The 23030-nt window shown below is 41.1% G+C and overlaps 1 protein-coding gene across 3 annotated transcripts in view; it reads left to right on the top strand.

Moving 5' to 3' along the window:
* eps8l2 (EPS8 signaling adaptor L2) overlaps positions 1–22992 on the top strand; it is a 31026-nt gene extending 8034 nt beyond the window's left edge. For 2 of the 3 annotated variants that reach the window (XM_085282333.1, XM_085282331.1), the window contains 18 exons: positions 3103–3167; positions 4669–4830; positions 5150–5299; positions 6163–6242; positions 6342–6451; positions 6547–6617; positions 6731–6857; positions 7813–7901; positions 7994–8068; positions 8808–8956; positions 9994–10162; positions 10252–10286; positions 10388–10493; positions 10726–10848; positions 19656–19731; positions 19858–20011; positions 20831–20963; positions 22018–22992. In XM_085282333.1, coding sequence (XP_085138459.1) covers positions 3103–3167; positions 4669–4830; positions 5150–5299; positions 6163–6242; positions 6342–6451; positions 6547–6617; positions 6731–6857; positions 7813–7901; positions 7994–8068; positions 8808–8956; positions 9994–10162; positions 10252–10286; positions 10388–10493; positions 10726–10848; positions 19656–19731; positions 19858–20011; positions 20831–20963; positions 22018–22095 — 1952 coding nt within the window. In that variant the 3' untranslated portion in view covers positions 22096–22992. The remainder of the gene's footprint in view (positions 1–3102; positions 3168–4668; positions 4831–5149; positions 5300–6162; positions 6243–6341; positions 6452–6546; positions 6618–6730; positions 6858–7812; positions 7902–7993; positions 8069–8807; positions 8957–9993; positions 10163–10251; positions 10287–10387; positions 10494–10725; positions 10849–19655; positions 19732–19857; positions 20012–20830; positions 20964–22017) is intronic. The other variant, XM_085282332.1, reaches the window with a different exon arrangement.
* Positions 22993–23030: the final 38 nt, after the last annotated feature.

A 23030-nucleotide genomic window follows, 5' to 3' on the forward strand; every position in this document is an offset into this window, starting at 1 on the left:
ACAACCCACTTTCCTGCATGGCCAAATTTAGAATCGCCTGAAATGGCAGATGACGCTATTGTAGGGATGCAAGATGTTCCCAAAACTTCTGACTGTGCACCTCGTTGTCTGTGTGACATATCGGAGCCGTAAATCATCCAAATATCCACAGGAAACTCCCACTCTAGCAATCTTTGTGAAGTATCCCACCGTACGTGTGATGAGCTTGTGTTGTTTGGCAGATGGTCACCACTACCGTCTCACTGCAGGGTGACAGCCACGTGCCCATCCTTTTTAACCCCAAGAGTGGAAAATACTGAACACCAACCATGACAGTGCTAGATATTTGGTAGGTCAGTGTAGGATGGTTGTTCACACTATGCTGAATAAACACACGTACATTAGTTAAATTATAACAATCTCCCATATGCAAACCACCCTACCATTCACACAGTGCAGTCCAGCAGAAAAACGAATGCAAATGATGCACAGGTCCTCCCACTTGATCTGTTATCAGCAGCAGCAGCAGCTTTGGGGTAAAGCAGAAAGACGCCACTTAGGACTCATCATCTGCGGACTTGAAAATCACCTGGCAGCTATAATAAGTTTCTCGGGAAGTTTTGGGTTGAGGATCACAGGTAAACTTTTTCTTGGGTGGGACTAAATCAACAGGTTCGAATTGATGTTTTCCTGCTCTGTTGCTTTTCTTGAATGTCTGTGTTGTTTTGTAATTCAGTTGAATCTCTGCGATTGATCCACTGCATTTAGTGTCTCTTCTTTTGGTTAGTGGTGTCAGGCTGTGAGAGGTGTTGATGTGGTCCTTGCTAGCAACATATGGTCAAGTCTTTGTTGACGCAGCCGGAAACTTCCGTATCTAAAGGGCGGTGGCACAGTTAGAAAGAAATCACAAAGTTTTGCCATCAAGGTGTTGGTGATTGACTAGATATATAATTGTGATGATGCAATTTTTCATTATTAGTCAAACTGATTCAAAATTCTTTGTCTGCTACTCAGATAATCACCAGTTTTGTTGGTTTTGGATTGAATCCCATTAAATATGTTTAATAGTTTCCCAGTATAGGATTGTCCGATTGACCTGGGTCATGTATTGGTTTGATAATCTGCCAGGGAGCCATGTTTGTCACTGGTCATTGACTCTTCAGACCTCTGAGGATTTGCCCATCTGCCTGCTAAGTGGCTGTTATTGTAAGCTGCCGTGGCACTGTGAATTGACTGGCATAAATGTCAGTCATTAATAAGACATGGGGGGAGCTCGTCTTTCAGATCGACACCCGACGCTTGTGTTTCACCTGTGAGGAGCCAAGCAGAGAGGAAATGGCTGGAAGAGGAAAGAGAAATGCTTGCATTGTTTGGGCAGCGGTTGCGCTGGCTCTAAAATTGTCCCCTTTAGAGGTCTTGTTTCATCACAGGCAAACATGTAGGACTCTAAGAAGCATGTTCATTACCACAATGAATTGGAATATCGAATATTAGAATGTCATTTAAAGCATTATTGCACATTTTGGTAAGTGCTAGGCAAACAGAGTGGCTTTGTGTTGCTGTAAAGCACATGAACAGAACTATGTCTGTACGAATAGAAAATCTGCGTGACATAAGCGTGTTGATTTTGTTGGGTAGGGGACTGGGGACACAGAGCGAGTTGATATCTAGCAATGGAGTTGATTGAGCCATGCTCTCATTTAACCGTAATTGTTACCTGCAGACTATTCAACTGGTAAATGGGTCAATGAGCACACTGGCACACTCATTTGTAATCAGCCTGTTCAAAAAGAAAGCCTTGAGCCAACAGCACACGCAGTGCATGCAGCACATGCAGAACATGCATCACGCTAACACAATGGTGACATGAGTTTCAGTGTTTTTGTGCATCGGACATTTGATATGGATCACTGCATGTTGAACCTAGGCTTTGAAAAGGTTAAATGTTTTTTGGTTTTGTTTTGTTTTTTTTTAAACTGCTGTGATTTATGTTTTTATCATTACATTTGTCTCAAAACGTGTAACGCACCCTAATCTGCAGCTCTCATCGTGTTTATTGAGCTTTACTGAGCTTATTGTCTCAAATAGTTTTTGCTTGGAACTTATTTTTATGTATGAAAAATTTTTTGTGACAAATGGGCCAGATGTGTAGATGAAACCTAGAGCTTCCTAATCTGTAATCTGTAATTCTACAGTGTCTGCACTGTAGAATTTGACTGTTTTGTGAATAAGGAAGCATTAATGGTGGGTTTAGATTTAGTTTCAAGTATTTGTAAAGGCTTATCAAGCGTGTCTTAAAACAAGCCTGAACGTGACCTTTTTCCTTACTGTATTGAATGCAGTTGTTCCTATTGCAGCAGTGTGCAAAAGTCTTAGGCTATTAAGTTATAATTTGCTGTTATTTCTTTAAGTTTAAGCCTTCAGGAATAGTTCTCCAGTTGTAGCGGTAATCGTTTCAGCCGTCTCACTACTACAGAACTTTAAGGTGTGGAAACTGTACTTCAGTCTGATTTTTACAGCTTTTAACCAGCTGAAAGGTAAAGATGAGGAAGTGTGACGCTGTCACTGATCTTTGACCCTCCAGTAAATCTGTGCCTCTGAACGGTGCGCTGGATCTGACGAAGATTTAATCCCAGCTCGGCCAAAATATTTTAATATGGAGCACAGTGAATTAATACTCAAGTATCCTCTGATTTCACACTTAATTATGAATTTCTCACATAGCTCTGATCTCGTGTTACTTGCCCTCAGGCAGCGAGCAGCTGCAGATCTATTCCTTTACCTTAAAATATAGTCGAAAATCATAAGGATGAAAACTTTATTTTAGAAAGCGTGCAATATATCTGAACAGTGTAGTTAACATTGGGATTAGCAGTTGACCTCATGGAAAAAGTAAAAGGAGCATACATTACGATTCTTTGTCACTTCCTTATTGCCCTCCTGCTGTTCTCAGCTTTAATGCGTCCTTTCAGCTGTTCACTCCGCTAAAAGGTTCGACCTGTGGAGTTGAGGTCAATGTTGTTTATATAGGTGTACATATATACAGCAGGATCGCAAGCAGCACCGACCGAGGAGGTTTTTACTTTCTGAAATGTAAATTTATTTTTTTGTTCTTATCAACAGAGCAGAGGAAAAAATACTCCAACTCCAATTTTATCATGCAGGAGACGTCGCAGTATCACGTTGAGGTAAAATGATCATTATTTCATTGATTTTCATATCTCATTGTATTTCAAAATTAAAGCAAAGAAGCGTAGACTCACACAGTGTGTGTTCATTCATTTATTCAGTGTTACACTTATTTTAACACACTTTAACTTCTTATTTCGCTCATAAGGATTTTAGAGGTCATTAATGTAAAATGAATTTAAGTGTTTATGAAACCGCGGTATTCTTATGCACAGTGTTTTTTGTCATTGCTCTGCCTTTATAGCGTTTTTTAAAACTTTTTTAGACTACGGTATAATGTAGTAGTATGTTACTGGAGATGTCTGTGTTTACATTCCATGCAACGAAGATGTAATAGTCAGTGTCCTGATCATTCAGGGCGTTACTGTGACATTTATCTGTAAATTTTTTTTACATTATCTCATATAATGCTGTTAACTTATGGGTTTAAAATGCTTGTCACGTAACCTCATTTGCAAAGCAAGATAACGACACTATGAAGGTTATGGCATATTGTTCTTTTGCCCAGAGATAAAAGCTGACACACAGGTTCATCTTCTGATTACATTTCACTTACTGGAACTTTGTTATAATAAAACAGTCGGGCCTTTGATTGCAGCAGTAATGAGCTAATGTTGGAACGACTGAGTCCGAGACGTGCTTTGGGTCAGGCATGTTTCTGAACTATGTCCTGTGTCCACATTAATAGGATATCTTCTAAATGCCTCCCTCATTATCACGCATGGGTGAGTAATGATACACAAGATAACAATCCTGGTGCCAGCAGCCACTTAGTGGCAGTAGTTCAGTTTTGATCAGATAAACAGAAACTCACCCAGCTACACAAAAGTCAGTTAAATGAAGCATTTATATAGCAAGAGAGTACAGTTAAAGAAATGAGGGAACATTTTTATTTGTTTTCTTGCTGAGAGTTAGATAAGTAGATTGATTGTGGCTCTATGTTCTCTATGGAGTCACCGCAGGTTAGCTTAAAGACTGAAGACAGGGAGGTGGCTCCCCTGGTTAACTAATTAACAAGTTATGCTATACTTAATCATAAAAAAGTGTAAAAAAATAAACACTGTGGTGCCAGACTGTTTCTTGGCTGCCCCCCGCACTTCCAGGAGTTTTGTCATTGTGTGTCATTGTGTCATCGGTCAACAGTGAACAGCCTGCTACTCCCAGCCAAGAAACGCATACTTGGCACATGCTTCTTTTTTTGATGAGAGATTAAAAATAACATATAATGTGTTAATTAGGAAACTTTTGAGCTGCTTCGAGACAGAATTTTCTATTTGTTTCTTTCTATTTCAGTCCTAAAGCTGTAATCTGATATAGGGTCTAAGCATAAAGTAAGCATATCCCAAATGTCACAAGCTTCCTTCCTTATATTTGAAAATTAGATCAAGTATATTGCAAATTATGACTAACCACTTTCTTGAGCACAGCTTCAAGTGCAGGTGCTGTTTTTAGTTGACTTCCACTAACACACTAAGTCACCAACAACTGTTTTCTCTGCAGCATCTTTCCACATTTGTTATGGACAAGACAGAGTCCATCGCCACAGTGGATGATGCAATCAAGAAACTGATTCTTCTGGACTCAAAAGACAAAATCTGGACCCAGGAGATGCTCCTCCAGGTCACAGACAAGTCAGTCAGACTTTTGGATTGTGATACGCAGGTACAGCTCCAAGCATCTGTTTACACCTCAGAACATTATTTCAACATGAAATACCGACATTTCTGTGTTCCAATAATGACAGGCAAGGGAGATGAACAGCATTAATAATCTTGTTGCATTGTGTTAGTCCTGAACACAGTCAGACTTGCTGTATATACTTTGTTTTCCGTTGCAATGCTACAATAGAGTCCTGTAATTATGCCTTTTCTCTCGTACAAGTCATTTAGAAGGCTATGTGTCTGATTATTTTGTACTCAGTTGGTGTCTCGCTCTTTCCCTATTTCCACCTCTTTCTTATCTTTTTGTTGTTCTGCTACAGGAAGAGTTGGAGAACTTCCCTCTTCCAACGATCCACATGTGTCAGACGGTGCTGAATCAGACCCGTTACCCCTCCGTGGTGCTGCTCGTGTGTCAGGACAAGGACCAGTACAAACCCGACATCCACTTTTTCCACTGCGACGAAGTGGACGTGAGTTTTTGTTTGAATACGCCACATTATTACATTGTCTTTGCATGATGGATGGCTTTGTGTTTTATATCATTAAGAAAACCTAGCTGCTGATACCAGAGCACTACAGGTCAGATTTCAGCACTATTGTCTTTGCAGCCTGTATATTTGTATGGAGGAAGCTGGAACTCTGTTAACTCACTGTAATAACATTATGTCTGTGTAGTTCAGAATCACCACTAGTCAGTGTTGTTTCCTGGCTCCGAATGAGGCTTTGGGGATTGATTTTGAATATAAGGGCCAATGTTCCATGTGGGAGTAAAGGCAGTATTTCTGTGTTACCTTATTTGATTAACTTCCTGTTATTTCAGGCCATTTAAGGGGGGAAAATGACTTCTTTGTTGGTTTAAATGTCAAAAATGGGTTTATTAGAATGCTGGATCTTTTAGCCCTGGCTAAGACTAGACAAGAAAGCGCTGGGTCATAAAGATTTACTAGAGTGACCTTTGCTTTATCACATGAGGATTGTGTTTGAGAAAAAACAGAAATCACCATAACCAACAACACAAACCAGATATAGTGTTGTTAAAAATGTCTAGAGCCAGCAGCTTTCACGTCTTTACATCTGGATATATTTCAGATTTGAGAATTAAAGTTTGCAGGTGTTAACATGCTTTAGAGAGGTGAATTCAGTGTACTGTAAAACTTTAAACCACGTGAGTTGGTCAAATAAGTTTATATTTGTCTTGTTGTTTAACCTTTTTCACACTCTCACTGAAATAACTTTTTTTTCTCTTTTTTTTTGGTATGGCTCAGAGTGAACCTACTAAATGGGAATATTTTAATATTAATGTTAACTTGTGTCTCTCCCTCACTTTCTTCAGGCTGAGATGGTTCATGCAGACATTGACAGTGCCATTGGAGACGTCAAGCACGGGAAGAATATGAGGCCTCAGACTCTGAAGTGAGATTAGTGCTAATATATGTAAACTCATGCAGTCAAAGACACATTTGAGAAGGTAACTAGCCGCGAGCTAACTTGTCATCATGTCTTCCCGTTAAGGGTGAACCAGGAAAAAATGAAGCGTCACAGAGAGACTATCCTCCCCCCGTCGGCCCCTAAGGGCCCACCACCTGCCGCAAGGGGACGAGTGGCAGCCGTGGACACACAGGGTGAGATTTGACACGCATCCACGGCTCGCTTTTTATTCTAAATGTTTTGTTCAGTGGTCAATTTGATTCATTTTTGTCTCTTTTTGTCTTTGTAGACAGACGAGCTTTCAGGCAAAGTGACTCAGAGTCACATGAAAAGCTGGCCCAGCGCATTGAGAAGGATGTGGTGAGTGCCTTTCTTTATCCACAGGGACACCTGCTAATATGCTACGCTGCTCCTTTCACGTCTCATGTAGCTACATTCTTCAAAGCCTAAACCTGAGCATTTGTCCCCCTCAGCAAATCCTTAACTGTGCCCTGGATGACATTGAGATCTTTGTGGCACGGCTGCAGAAGGCAGCAGAGGCCTTTGCTCAGCTCAACCAGCGCAACAAGAGTAAGAAGAATAAGAAGAAAGGACCAGCAGGTCTGTCTCCCTTTCTTCTCATCTGGTGGCACAAACACAGTGACAATATGTTCATATTGCTCACGTCGCCATGTTTGTGTCTCTTTGTGTTCTGTGGCCAAGGACTCTCATCCACTGATGTATGTGTTGTAGTAGTGGCCACTTTGGGCTTCTTTTAAGTAATACGATTCTCATTATGCAACTCTTATAACTGGAGTAATATTATTGCATTCTTCCACTTTAAAATGACGGCAAACCAAAACAAACCGATATTCTGTTTGATCTCTCTTGGAGGCGGTGGTGTGTGACGTCAAAGCAGTCGCCTCCTGTGATTGTTGCACAAAGCAATAATATTACTGTAAATGTTGCTGAGTAATGTTTTACTGCCCAACGCTGGCGCTGATGTGATGTTTTATGTCAACACGCGTGTGCAGTTAAGCGTAACGTGCATATTACATGCGACACTGTCCTTGTGTGGGGTCAGGAGACAAACGCACATGTGTGAGTTTATCCACATCGTCTGGTAATAACGATGTGTGGTCAAGTGTGCTGGAAGTGACGAATTCTCCGTTTTGAGAATTTGTTTCTCAACTTTGAGGTCAGTGTCTTATCTACTGTCACTTAATCTGGGTAAGAATTATCAGTCAAATGTCATTCTGAACCTCTCATAACTGTGAGCTATTGAGCTCAGGTTGAGAAACACTGCTGCACCACGTTCTCTCGTACTCTCTGGCCAAAGGTGACCTGTATCTATAAAGCTGATTGAGGCTATCTGCTAACTACCATTTCTGTGTCATTGTCTTTTATTTCACTGGAAACAAAAGCCATAAGCTTCTGACTAGATGAGCATTCAGGTTTTTATGACTTTGACCTCTGGCCAGAAAGTGAAAACTGTGTCCCATCTGTATTGTGTCTGTGTGGCCGGCGGGTAACTCTGGAGTCTGTGTGTGGTCATTGTTGCATTGGTTGTTTGCAGAGGGCGTGCTGACCCTGCGAGCCAAGCCCCCCTCTGAAGCAGAGTTCATTGATAGCCTGCAGAAACTGAAACTGGCCTTCAACCTCTTGGTGAGATATCAAAGCACCTAGCCTCCCTCATTCATCAGCTGTTGTCTCTTCAACGCCTCATTGCTGTGTGTCTGTCACTGCGCTCCCTGCAGGCCAAACTGAAGAAACACATACAGAACCCAAGTGCATCTGAGCTGGTTCACTTCCTCTTTGGCCCTCTGGAGCTGGTAAGAGTTTTTCTGATCTCACATAAGTGGATTATCCCAAAAGTCAACAATATACTCTATGCATGCATGTTACTGTTAGTTTTGTCATTTGATGCCTTAGCATTGACTGAGCTCAGCCCACAGGCATATCTGATGGGAACGCATTAGGCCTCTTTCAGTTCACAGATGAGAGCAGTTCAGCATTTTTGCCATCAGGCATTTTAGCTTTGTAACACACCCACTAAACTCTCACCAGACTGGAGCAACGTGGTTTTCAGCTATACTACAGGTGCAGCTGCACTTACATAATGTTGGTTTTCTAAACCACAGTCTTCTGCCACACCTTCGATACTGCTGGATGGAAGCACAAAACCAGACTCTGTTTATATGGCGCAGTAATCTTTGAACACATTGGTTTTATGCAGCTGAGAAAAAGAAAACGCCTCATACAGTACGCCTCCTTGACCGCTAGTTGTCCTCCAAGGACGGTGTCAAAATACGGAAACTCAAAATATTCCGAGCAGTTTAATATTTCGGACATTTTAAAATGATTTTTTTCCTCTTTAAATACTTTTACTTGTGCAGTAAAGTGAAAATGGTAAACGTTTACATGCTGAATTCAACACTCAAATACCAAGTTTGCATAACTGTTTAAAAAAAATGTAAAAAGAGCTCTAAGTGATACTTTTACAGGTAATACACCGTAATGCTTCTGTATGGTGAATGCTATGCCAGCTGTAAACACTTGGTGCATCTACAGGTGCTGCAGAGCTGTGGAAGTCCTGACCTGCCGCGCTCAGTCATGTCTCCTCACCTGTGTAAAGATGCTGTTGACTTCCTGCGGGGACACCTCACACCAAAAGAAATGACCATCTTTGAACTGCTTGGGGAAGGTTGGACCAGACCCAGGTATATTTGCGGTGTTGTCATGGATACAAACACTCTGGTTATGATTCAGTGCTTGTGACATGGATCTCTTTTGTCGCAATCTTGCCCTGCGGGGGGTCGGGGTGACCATGTGGTCCTGCGTAAAATGCTGAACTACGTTTTACAGTTGCAATTAAAGAAGCGACAAAGCTAAACAGGGCTGCAAAGTGTTGTTTTAGGATGTTTTACTCTAGCAGCGATGTTTAATTTGATATACCGGTATGACAATTAAAAGTTGAACTAATCTACAGAGACTGAAACTAAATGAAGCCAAAGCTGGCTTATGTCATGCATGCATGTGTTATTGTGTCCTAATTCTAAATCTAAATATAGTAAATGTAATCCTAAATTATCTGTCCCAGTGTCAAATGTGTTTCATGGCACAAGCATGACATACAGTAACAGGTGCAGGTACTTACATATTTGCCTCAATTGCAGAAGCATGCAGAACTGCAAGGAATTTGTACTTGTTTGTTTGTAAAATAGTTAAGAGGTTCATGTACGATAGACCTAATGTCTAATCATTACAAGACGTCATAGTAAGCTAGTTAAAATTATGTGAGTAATGCTGTCATTTTTCATATTTACAGTCAGCTTTTTCAATAGAACATCAAAAAAACATATATGTTTAAAATTAAGAATAAATATATTTATAATATATTTATAAATCTACAGTGTTACGGTTACCTTCAACATACTGTAAGCATTTTCAGATGAAAATCTGCATTTTCTTCTAATGATATATCCCCTGTCTTAATTAGCATTTGTAGGACGCAAAACACCTTGAAAATTTAAAAAAAAATTTGAGCAAATTATGATCATTTTTCATTGTGCAGTGAGATCTGATTTCATAGATTTGGATGGATGAAGAAGTTTAGCACCCCCTGAACATTATGGCAGTTTCCCCATGAACAGCAATGACCAGTTCAGCATCTGCACTGGTACTGCTAGCTCTGTCTCCACAGTAGAGTAGCTCAAGTGCAATTTTTTTGACCATCCCTTCACTCGTCTTCCTGCAGAGCCGAGTGGCCGAGGGATCAGTGCGCTCCTCCTTATTACCCGAAGTTTCGAAACGGCTGGGAGCCGCCGGCGGATCTTTTCTTGACATCCCCGTGGGAAACGGAAGGACCCTCTGCCCCCCTAGCTTCCCCCTCAAGCCCAACTTACAGTAAACACAAACCTGAGGATGTAAGGCTTTTATTAAATGTTCCCTACCTGTGGAAAAAATAAATGCCGGTATCTGTAAATTTGTTTATTTATTTTTGGTTCTTTTTCAGTATTACAGGCCTCATCCCTCAAGCCCCTTAAATGGGTAAGTAATGAGGTCCTCCACATAATTTTTATTTATTTTTTGGTGTTTTTCCACATGCGATATCACAAAATATAAAACTTTGACACCATGTGTCTCCACAGGTCCTACAATGGGATCCCTCAGGCCCCCAAATATGCCAAAATTCGCTACAGCTTTGTCGCGCGGAATGCCAACGAGCTGTCAGTGCTGCAGGATGAAGTCCTCGAGGTTGTAATGACATATTCTTTTGTCCTTCATTTGACGTTTGTAATTTCAACCAATTTGATAGTTTTACTCATTAACTTGGACATTTTATCTGCTGAATGGGAGTGTGTTACCTGTAAACCCGTCATATGGTGCTAAAACACAAATGGTAGCAAACCAATTTCAGCTGTGCACAGGTCAAGCGTCTGTCACCATTTGCAGTACAGTGGAGTAATGCGTGAACTGTCTTTTGCAGGTGTTAGAGGATGAAAAACAGTGGTGGAAACTACGGAACCGCAGCGGGCAAGCCGGCTATGTCCCATATAACATCCTGGATGTTGTGACAATAGAAGAGCCAGAGGTCCCCTACTCCTACCAGGTGACCAACACCCGCCCGTCTGCATTTTTAAAACTCTTTTTTGGTTCTATTTGAAAACGAATAAAACACACACTTTTGACTGTTTAGACTTTATTGTTTACCCAAAGTTTAAGATCCTTCCTAGTCATGACACCACAGTTCTGAAGTCCATCTGACTGCTATAAAGCATTCACGATAACAGATTAGATTAGATTGATAGTAATTTGTGAAAAACATAGCTGTTACCAATGGCATCTCATGTCATGAAACAAAAGTGACTTGTTAGTTCATCGTGCCCAAGAGCCGATGAGCTCATGCAATGGCAACGATGAGGCATGAATCCGTCCCGCCACAATTCGCGAGAATTGCTATTCCTGCTAGAGTATTACTCAGAATGCAGTGAAACACAGTGATCACCTGATGGGTCTTTAACCAAACTGTACTCAAGTTCAAGGTCACAGGGGTTGTTTCTATTTTCATAAGAATCTCTGCTATTCCTAAAACGCTGGTCAGGTTTTAGTAATTAATTTGTCCTGGATGTGACTCTATTGACTTCTCAGTGAATTTTAATTAGTTTGTTGTAACAAAACTTGTAACTTTCTTTCTGTACTTCATGCATTACTTACGATTTACCTGTGATTTGTGAAGTATCATGAGCTGGATGGGCTACATCTGGGTTTTATTTTATCCTTTAAATCCCATGCATCTTAGCTGTTTAGATGTTATTTTGTTTGATATTCTTCTGTGTCTAAACTAGTGTGTAATTTAATATAGCCACACTGAGTGACTTCTCACATGCCTCAGCAGCCTGTTTCTCAGCTCTGCTTGCAGCATGAGGGTTTCTGACTGAGCTCTCAGCAGTCAGGCTGCATTTTGGTCAGTGCCAGACTTTGCCAAGGAAAAACAATGTGTGTAATAAAATAAGATCATATAAGTGCTTCTGCTGCATGGAATTTGATCTTTTCTTTTCCTTTCTTTTCCGTTCTCAACCCTTGGTTAAGATACCTAAAAAAATGGTCCATTGTTTTGTTTCCATTTTTTGCTTTGGAAAAAGAAAGGAAGGAAAATGTTTTCATGTGTCTGTAAAAAGAATGTGTTTTTTAGTGGGTTTTTTTTTTAGTAACAATAATAAAAGAATTCAGTGCAGCCACAGGACAAATAATACTTTTCATTTTTTTCTTCACCTTTGTTTACACTGTACAGAGCCATGTCACTTTAGCTGTAATCTTATCTTCACTTCATAGACCAGAGGAGGCAAAAGTACAGACTTTTTGTACTTAAGTAGAAGAACAGATACTTGTGTTAAAAATATTCTGGTAAAAGTTGAAGTACTAAATCAACTTCTTTATTCAAGTTAAAGTAAAAAATACAGGCTCTGAAATGTACTCAGAGTAAGAAAGTAAAAAGTAGATCCTTGAAGGACAGTTCTACCAAAATTCTTCTCTATCTGTTTTTATGCAAAGTATACTAGATAGATAGATAGATAGATAGATAGATAGATAGATAGGTAGTAGGGGTGCAACGATACACAAAATTCACGGTTCGGTTCGATACTTTGGTGTCACGGTTTGATATTTTTTCGATACAAAAAAAATGTTCATGCTTTTTTAATTTGTCATTTATTAAAATTATAAATATATATTTTAACTCAAAAGTACAGTTTTTAAATTTAATGTTGCTGAAACAAAAGTAATTAAAAAAATAAATATATCTCAGGGCTCTCAAAATTTCAAAATCCCTGGTAGCCCTTCGGGCAGGGACTCTTCAGTTTTTGGTAGCCCAAAATAAATTTAAGTAGCCCGAATAAAAAAGAGAGAAATTTTTTGATTGATGTTTTGTTTCCTTTACAATATTATACATTAAAGTATAATATTGTAAAGGAAACAAAACATTAATCAAAAAATTGTTGAAAAACAAATTACAACATTGTATAAAAATTACAATCATCAACTCAAATACTTGGTTCTAATTGAACAGAAATTTCTATGAACTTGTAAGAACTGTGTAGGACATGAATCAGTCTGTGTCAGATCCTGAATTTGAAATTTCCACTGAAGTCACGGGTAAGAGACAAGTGGAACCAAGATCTAGGCCATTTGCTTTTTGAAGTTTGCAAAGACTGCTAAATTTTGCCAGTGGTAGTTCACTATTTGCAACATAGTACGCTGTTCTAAAGAGATTTTTCAGGTTTATTTTTCGTATGTTATTTGCAATTGGTGTTTGTTCTGGGAAAGATATTGCAGACTGAGCAATAATGCATTTCTTGCATTTCTCATGGGTTCTAATGGGGGCCTTTCTTAAAATGACTGGTCCCAGTAACAAAGGCGCTTGTCGACTCAGAAATCGAGAGAAAACCAACAACACACCCGGCAGAACATTATGTTATTTACACGGGTGCACATAAGTGGTCTGCATGTGCGCATTCGCTGTCAAAATAAAAGACGCGCACCAGATAAGAAGTTGCAACGCGCGTTTGCGTCCATATAAAAGCACTGTTTTGGGGGCTAGAGTGGGATTTTCACGGCACATTCCGCACCACATCTCTGTGCGTTCATCATTTGTTTGAAACCAGCTCACCTCCTGCAACCACTTTTCCGAGAATACGCGCTTCTTTTGTGGTTCGGACTCCTTCTGACATTTGTTTGGAGGTAGAGGAACACCAAAGTAATTGCTTAAAGGAGCTTGCTTCTTCGACATCTTTAAGAGTTCTAAACAAATGTCTGTCCTCCTCCAGAAAATCTTATGTATGCAAACACGCGTTGCAACTTCATATCTTGTGCGCCTTTTTTTTTTTTGACAGCGAATGCACACCTGTGGACCACTTATGTGCAGCCCCGGTTATATAGCTCGTCATATTGCAGCCACAGAAATTCTTTTGTCCATGAAACCATAAAGCTGCACTTTCTTTTTGCCTTATAGACTGATTTGTCATAACTTTTCCATTTTGTGGTAAGCTTTTCTTTGGCTGTCACTTCTTCACCCTGACCTGTCTTATTTGGCTCAGCAGAACTGAAATATATATCCTGCTGCTTTTACACACACACACAACGGTCAGCGATTCTCTGCGCGATCAACCTCTCATATGTTTAAGCTGCGGGAGATTTCACTTGTCATGTTTGCATAGTAAGCTAACGATTGATAAGACGATGTCAGAGGAATTGGTGCGCAAATTATCATCACTCACCAATCAGTGCTGTCGCTCTCTATACACAGTTTGCGTGATTGCAAAGTAAAAGCAAAAAACAAGCGCAAATTCAAACGGGATTTCAATATGTCACATATTGACAGTGGCTCATCGATGCCAATGACATAATTACCCAGCTACATTTCCGAAAGAATGCAAAAGCATTGACATATATTTTTGCTTCCTACAATAGCCCGACGGGCAGGGCAGATAGATTTTGGTAGCCTGACTGGAAAAATCGCTAACCCCGGGACGTCTGGCTAGCGATTTTGCGAGCCCTGTATCTGATTGAGGAATCACTCATCTTTGGAAAAGAGCGTTTATTACACAGAAATGGCTCTTTCCAAAATAAAAGCTATACTATACGCTTCTTCTGGGCTATATTCTCAGCAGCATATTGTAGCGGGTCAGGGCTGTTCAGGGTTCTGTTTGTACAGTTATGTTTTGTTTATGTTGCCATAGTGACGGGTGACGCCCTCTCGCTGCGACGGTGTGTCCTTCCGGGGTCAGAGGGCGCCCTGTGTGTTGTTGCTGTGCGGTTGCCGCGCTGAGCAGTTAGCTACCGGCAGTGTTCTTCTGCAGATGTCAATAAACGACTGTGCTCCCTGGCTAGCTCACGGGAAGCAAGACCAAACGACACCTCTGTCTCCTCATTGTCTGAGCTCGCCACATTGGTGTCAGAAGTGGGATGATGGTGGCACCCCATGTTCTGACCCGAGTGACTTTTCCCCCGCCGGTCGTGACCGGCCGGTGAGCCAAAAGAAGGCACCTGGACATTTGCAGGACTTTGTGTGGGGTAATGGGGTCGTCGGGGACGACTGACCCCTTAGGTGGGGGCTATGTAGCGGGTCAGGGCTGTTCGGGGTTCTGTTTGTACAGTTATGTTTTGTTTATGTTGCCATAGTGACGGGTGACGCCCTCTCGCTGCGACGGTGTGTCCTTCCGGGGTCAGAGGGCGCCCTGTGTGTTGTTGTTGTTGCTGCTGTGCGGTTGCCGCGCTGAGCAGTTAGCTAGCGGCAGTGTTCTTCTGCAGATGTCAATAAACGGCTGTGCTCCCTGGCTAGCTCACGGGAAGCAAGACCAAACGACACCTCTGTCTCCTCATTGTCTGAGCTCGCCACATTGGTGTCAGAAGTGGGATGATGGTGGCACCCCATGTTCTGACCCGAGTGACTTTTCCCCCGCCGGTCGTGACCGGCCGGTGAGCCAAAAGAAGGCACCTGGACATTTGCAGGACTTTGTGTGGGGTAATGGGGTCGTCGGGGACGACTGACCCCTTAGGTGGGGGCTATGTAGCGGGTCAGGGCTGTTCGGGGTTCTGTTTGTACAGTTATGTTTTGTTTATGTTGCCATAGTGACGGGTGACGCCCTCTCGCTGCGACGGTGTGTCCTTCCGGGGTCAGAGGGCGCCCTGTGTGTTGTTGTTGTTGCTGCTGTGCGGTTGCCGCGCTGAGCAGTTAGCTAGCGGCAGTGTTCTTCTGCAGATGTCAATAAACGGCTGTGCTCCCTGGCTAGCTCACGGGAAGCAAGACCAAACGACACCTCTGTCTCCTCATTGTCTGAGCTCGCCACATTGGTGTCAGAAGTGGGATGATGGTGGCACCCCATGTTCTGACCCGAGTGACTTTTCCCCCGCCGGTCGTGACCGGCCGGTGAGCCAAAAGAAGGCACCTGGACATTTGCAGGACTTTGTGTGGGGTAATGGGGTCGTCGGGGACGACTGACCCCTTAGGTGGGGGCTATGTAGCGGGTCAGGGCTGTTCGGGGTTCTGTTTGTACAGTTATGTTTTGTTTATGTTGCCATAGTGACGGGTGACGCCCTCTCGCTGCGACGGTGTGTCCTTCCGGGGTCAGAGGGCGCCCTGTGTGTTGTTGTTGTTGCTGCTGTGCGGTTGCCGCGCTGAGCAGTTAGCTAGCGGCAGTGTTCTTCTGCAGATGTCAATAAACGGCTGTGCTCCCTGGCTAGCTCACGGGAAGCAAGACCAAACGACACCTCCGTCTCCACCTTGTCTGAGCTCGCCACAATATTAAACATATCAGGTCCCCATAAGGAGAATCATGTGCTAACGGCTGTCTAAATGACTCGGGTAAAGTTTGTAGCATGCATGCTTGTTGTTTTTGTCTGCTTCCACTTGTCTTTGCACTAGGATGATGTCAGTGTAAACGTGCAGTCATATTCGTTGTGTTCCCACTAGTGCAGGTCAGCGTTAATCTCGTTGAAATGACGTTAACGCCACAACAGGGCAAATCTCCGTTAACACATTAACGAGCTAACTGCGCTAACACACTAGTTCCCACCCATGTAATTGAGCATTGTGTGGCACATCCAACATACTGTTTTACTTTAGTCCATGACGCACTTACCTTCAGGGTCATACGTCACATGAAAACCAAAATAATTCCAAACGCCAGATCTGAATTTGGGGGGGGGGGTTCAATTTGCCATGTTGCAAGGAGAGCTTAACTTCTGTCTCGCTAGCTTGCCCTGTGCTCAGTTAATCTGCATTCGACTACTCCGCCTAGGCTGCACTGTCGAGCGCAGATCCACTGAGCGCTCAACACAGACAGCATCGTCAGAAGGAAAGTTGATAAAATAAATTAAAAATTTTGTATTGTTCGATACATATGCGTACCAAACCGAAAGCACTGTATCGAACGGTTCAATATCGATACGAGTATCGTTGCACCCCTAACAGATAGATAGATAGATAGATAGATAGATAGATAGATAGATAGATAGATAGATAGATTACTCTAAGATCTCTGTAGTGGCTCAGAGTGGGGAAAGAATCACAAATCATAATAATTAATGTGAGCGTCAGTATATTTTCTTAGTTTATGGGCTGTGATCAGCTGACGTGCTGCTCTTTGTGCATTTACACAACTGAATTTCGCAAGTTATGGTGGGTGATGTCCATCTGCGACACTAACATTATACTGTTTCTTTATACTAGACAGCATATAGTTGGTATAAAGTTGGAATTCAGCTAATTAATCTAAACATCATCATCTTAAATGGAAATTAGTCTACTTCATGTAAGCTGTAACTGACCATAAGCACCACAGCCACTGTGCACCAGCCCAGCGCAGTGCTTTACTATAAATTCCCCACAGTACTGTAAAGTAACCTCTTTATCCCATTTAAAAACTACAGAGTATTTTCATGCAAAGTTTTTCTTCCTTCTTCTTCCTCTCCTCTCCTGGCTTTCTTACATCTTTCTCCATCTCTGAATGAACTTATCTTGCCCTCTTTTCTCTCCCTGTGAAATACAGCATCTGGACATTTAGCTAGCAACGCACTGTGCGACAAACTGCACACAAACAGTTTGTGTGTTTGCTGATGTTTGTTGAGCTGATAGAAACACTGAATTTGAAATTGCCTACCATTAAAAAAAAACATTACTTTCTTTATGCTCACTGCTATTCTGTAGCTAGCATGATGCTGAAGTACCAAGGCCACAACACCTACACTCACTCCAGCCCACTTTACAGGGAGTGCAGAATTATTAGGCAAATGAGTATTTTGTCCACATCATCATCTTCATGCATGTTGTCTTACTCCAAGCTGTATAGGCTCGAAAGCCTACTACCAATTAAGCATATTAGGTGATGTGCATCTCTGTAATGAGAAGGGGTGTGGTCTAATGACATCAACACCCTATATCAGGTGTGGATAATTATTAGGCAATGTCCTTTCCTTTGGCAAAATGGGTCAAAAGAAGGACTTGACAGGCTCAGAAAAGTCAAAAATAGTGAGATATCTTGCAGAGGGATGCAGCAGTCTCAAAATTGCAAAGCTTCTGAAGCGTGATCATCGAACAATCAAGCGTTTCATTCAAAATAGTCAACAGGGTCGCAAGAAGCGTGTGGAAAAACCAAGGCGCAAAATAACTGCCCATGAACTGAGAAAAGTCAAGCGTGCAGCTGCCAAGATGCCACTTGCCACCAGTTTGGCCATATTTCAGAGCTGCAACATCACTGGAGTGCCCAAAAGCACAATGTGTGCAATACTCAGAGACATGGCCAAGGTAAGAAAGGCTGAAAGACGACCACCACTGAACAAGACACACAAGCTGAAACGTCAAGACTGGGCCAAGAAATATCTCAAGACTGGTTTTTCTAAGATTTTATGGACTGATGAAATGAGAGAGTCTTGATGGGCCAGATGGATGGGCCCGTGGCTGGATTGGTAAAGGGCAGAGAGCTCCAGTCCGACTCAGACGCCAGCAAGGTGGAGGTGGAGTACTGGTTTGGGCTGGTATCATCAAAGATGAGCTTGTGGGGCCTTTTCGGGTTGAGGATGGAGTCAAGCTCAACTCCCAGTCCTACTGCCAGTTTCTGGAAGACACCTTCTTCAAGCAGTGGTACAGGAAGAAGTCTGCATCCTTCAAGAAAAACGTGATTTTCATGCAGGACAATGCTCCATCACACGCGTCCAAGTACTCCACAGCGTGGCTGGCAAGAAAGGGTATAAAAGAAGAAAAACTAATTACATGGCCACCTTGTTCACCTGATCTGAACCCCTTTGAGAACCTGTGGTCCATCATCAAATGTGAGATTTACAAGGAGGGAAAACAGTACACCTCTCTGAACAGTGTCTGGGAGGCTGTGGTTGCTGCTGCACGCAATGTTGATGGTGAACAGATCAAAACACTGACAGAATCCATGGATGGCAGTGTCCTTGCAAAGAAAGGTGGCTATATTGGTCGCTGATTTGTTTTTGTTTTGTTTTTGAATGTCAGAAATGTATATTTGTGAATGTGGAGATGTTATATTGGTTTCACTGGTAAAAATAAATAATTGAAATGGGTATATATTTGTTTTTTGTTAAGTTGCCTAATAATTATGCACAGTAATAGTCACCTGCACACACAGATATCCCCCTAAAATAGCTAAAACTAAAAACAAACTAAAAACTACTTCCAAAAACATTCAGCTTTGATATTAATGAGTTTTTTGGGTTCATTGAGAACATGGTTGTTGTTCAATAATAACATTATTCCTCAAAAATACAACTTGCCTAATAATTCTGCACTCCCTGTAAACTCCCAGTATAAATGCCATAGATGATACATCTGAACCAAAATTCTAAGGAATTTTTCCAAGGAGTAGAAACTAAAGATATCTGTGTAAAAAAAAAAAAAAAAAAAAAAAAAAAAAACATTTAAAGAATAAAAATAAAAAGTTGTAAGTATTTGTACTTTGTTACTTCCCACCTCTGAAAAAGCCCAGATGTATTGTCTAAAAGGTGTTGTGATGGATTCCAGGACGACAATAACTAATTATCCCTATAAGCTTACGAGAAAGGTCAAGGTTTCTTTATCACTAGCTGGATATGATTTTCTTTCACAGGATACTTCCGGGATTAAAGTCAAGTTATCATTTCATGATAGAGCTGTAATAAAGTGGTCTCGTAAATAAGAAAAGTTTACGCTGCATTCTTATAGGTACCTGCTGCTTGCTTAAAGAAATGCCCTCCAGCAAACACTTGTCTATGTGTGAGAACCTCCCACACGTACTTTGCTTTTGGCTACTTGGCAAGAATTAGTCAAGCAGAATGAGATAAAAGACAAACCAGTTTTTTGGAATAATGCTGGGTTTGATTGCTTTCTCATGACCTGTGTTTGTGTTTCTGTGTGTGCAGCAAGGTTACAGCCCGTCCTCCCCTGGGTCTCGAAGCCCTGGAAATAGCTTCAAGAAGGAAAGACCCAAGAGTGAAAGTAAGGGTTAAAAAGTAATCAGAAATTCCAGTTATGTTTTTTTCCCCCTGTTTGTTGTTTGTTGTTTTTTTAAGAGGTAGCTGTTCTTGCTCTGACTTTTGTCTCCATCATATTTCCATGCTGCAGTGATAGAGGAGCTGCTGACTAAAATCAATAACAAGCAGCCCCCAAGGAAGTTGCACGTGGAACGACCGTCAGCCAGCGCTCAAGTCCTGCTCAAATCTAGCTCAAAGCCAGAGCAAGTGACTGCATGGCTCAATTCAAAAGGCTTCTCAAAATCGTAAGTTACCCACAACTCTCACTAATCCACCAAATCAAAATACCTCCCTACGCCTTAAAAGCAGGGATAAACAACTCACGGCTTGTGGGCCAAATCATTTGTTAAACTCCACATAGGGTGCATAACAAATTTTCTAATTCGCTAAGTAGATGTTTGGTGCAGTATGAGCCTTTTTTGCAAAGAATTTGCATCATCTCGCTCTGTGCATCCTTGTTCCAAGTAAACAGTAAATAAGTCAGTTGGTTTGAAAAGAAATAATTTGAAAGAAAGAGGATTTATTGTCTTTTTAATGTGTATTTCTTATATTTGATAAATATTAGGTCCTAGACAGCAACTTGAGTATCACTTGCTGAATTTCATGTCTTTACTGACCTCTAGTGGCTTAAAAGGTGTTAGCCTCGAGGTGTAGTCTGGTGCAAAAAAGCGATCTATTTAAGTTCAGACAGAGATGCCAGAAAGGAGTGATTAAAGGTTTTCTTTATTTTATGAACAGATGCAGAGTGGGGTGGCTGTGTCTGTTTGCCTTGTTACTCTGTAACCATATAAGCGTTACCACCTTGGCATATGTGGCTAGTTAGCATTTAGCACAAAGCTAAGCTGTGTCTAAGTATAGCAACATGTCTCAGTGAGCCTGTCACGTGACCCAGGTGCAGGAAATGACAATGTGAATAATATTATTGATGATACGTATCTTTTCCTGTCATGCTTTGTTATAATGGGATACATTTTTTTAAATGGTCCTTTAGCAGTGTGCTCTCTTTTGGAAGCAATGTTGTTTTAGTAAATACTGTCTTTTAATTGTGTGACTGTTTTCTGCAGAACTGTTGACTGTCTGGGGATCCTGACTGGGGCTCAGCTGTTTTCCCTGAACAAAGAAGAACTGAAGGCTGTTTGTGGAGATGAAGGCAGTCGCGTCTTCTCACTGGTCACCGTGCAGAAAGAACAGCTAGAGGTCAGTCCCCTCAGCAGCACACTGCTTACACAGCTGTTTCATTTGATAGATGTGCTTTCATTGCTGAACATCTGACAGCCTTTAGATGCTGTATGAAAAATGCCCACTTTTTAACTTTCAGTAATTTTCCAAGATTGTTAAGTCAAGTAGATGCATGTAAAATCTGTTGTCAGCTTTCAGATTCATAGTGATTCACGCTCTATACTTAATGTACATACAGCCATAAAAAGTGGATGTACTCACTGAGATGGAGACCGTACTAAGTAGAAAGAATTTGTCAGTTTAACATGTTCTTCATAATCACAGCTACACAAAAGTGTAATCAAAAAAGTTACAAAAAATGACAAAGTAGATTAATAACCTCAAATTACGAATGTAAATATATATTGCAATGCAGTGTGGTATATTCCTGAACCACCAACTGGATCTTTCACTGAGTTTATTCACAGCAATGAGATGCTGCAGAAAAATGTAAATTAAAAATGGAACGCGGTGTTTTACAAATAAGTTAAAGCCTATTTTAAACTGTTTAGTCTGAATAATTTGAAATTTGTAGGTTTTATCGTTTGCTGAAAATATTGTAATTTAAACAATAGGAAAATTTGAGGACTCTCTGTAGGAGAATGAAGAATTGAACCTCAGACAGCGCTGCATTGAAATGAACACAGTCGACAGCAAAAAGCAAAGATGAAAACGAGCACAAAAAGACTTCAAAGCAAACACCTCAGTGATTCTACTTTAGAAACATGAGCAGGTAGAAACTGAAGCTGCAGATTGACTGATCATCTGCTTGTTTATTGTTGAAGTTCAGCATCTAGCTGCTGGGCTGGGGTTGGCATTCACTCAGGTAATGTCACCCTGGGTTCTTGGCTAGCTTAGCGTTAGCATGGTGTCTGTGCAGGTGCCTCATTTAAAATGGACACAGGAACTTTGGAACTGTATTTAGAAGAAAACAAATCCTAAAGCTACTGCTTTGTAAATATATGCAAGTCTGTATATCTGACATCTTCAGCATCAAACGATATTTAAAGAGACACCAATGCTTCCTTTACAGCAGAGCGGTGGAACCTCAGAGCTGCAGGAGATCTTGACACGGCGGCAGGAGAGGATCGACTCCGGCAGCAAAGACTGAGCCTGTTGACCTAAACAATTCATCTAGTCATCTAGCTCCTTCACAGCTTTCTAAGTGCACCAGCTTCTTCAATCAATCTACAGTTAATTCTGATCTGCCTTGGCAAATACTGAAATATTGTGTATGTCTTTAATTGTATATTTATTTTGTATCATCCAACGTGTATGTTTTGAAGCGTTTTTTTCTTAATTGTGTTGCATTTTTTCTCTTTGTCTCGTTAAATTTTCTCAACAAAGATTTCTGCTAAACAAAAGAAAAAAGGAGCTTATGAATTTACGTACACTTCGGTGTGCGTGTGAGCACGTGTATGCATGACTTGCATGTAATGTACATATTTGTATGAGCAGTGCAGTTAATGTTCATGCTCACCATCAACAATGAGGCTGTTTACTAAAATACCTTTAAAAAAGTAGATTTTAGCGATTGTGTTTTAAAATCTGTGCCAGAATGCTTGACATGCTTTCTGATATATGGCCAACTGTTTTCATGTAACTGTTTACAGGAGTTAAAAAAGAAAAAAAAAGATAGACATGCTCTGTGTTACTTCTAGCAGGTATCATTTTCTCAGCCTGGTTGGTTAATGCTCATCAACACTAAGTATTAAAACAAATATTCTTGCTAATCAGGTTTCAGACATTCTGGCAAACTTAGCAAGCAACAATTCTGCATGAAGATTTTGTCTGTAAAAGTGAGACGCTGCCATTAACGTGTTCTTAGCAGCAAGGCGTTTTGCAGTGTAAGCTGCACAAGCACCAGAATAACAAGCAGTATGTGCAGTAGATATGTAAATCCTGGTAATGAATAAGTGGAGATTTAGAGAAACGTTCAAGCGGGTGTATATAGTTTTTAAAAAGACAATGATTCAAAAATGAATAAATAAACTCGGTCTTAATTGTATGTCTTTTGTCAGTATGGTTCTTGTGTTTGTCATTGGA

The sequence above is a fragment of the Mchenga conophoros genome, linkage group LG7, assembly GCF_057382185.1.
Source record: "Mchenga conophoros isolate Kocher_MC1m ecotype Shallow Benthic linkage group LG7, M_conophoros_male_GT1.1, whole genome shotgun sequence".
Taxonomy (NCBI): domain Eukaryota; kingdom Metazoa; phylum Chordata; class Actinopteri; order Cichliformes; family Cichlidae; genus Mchenga; species Mchenga conophoros.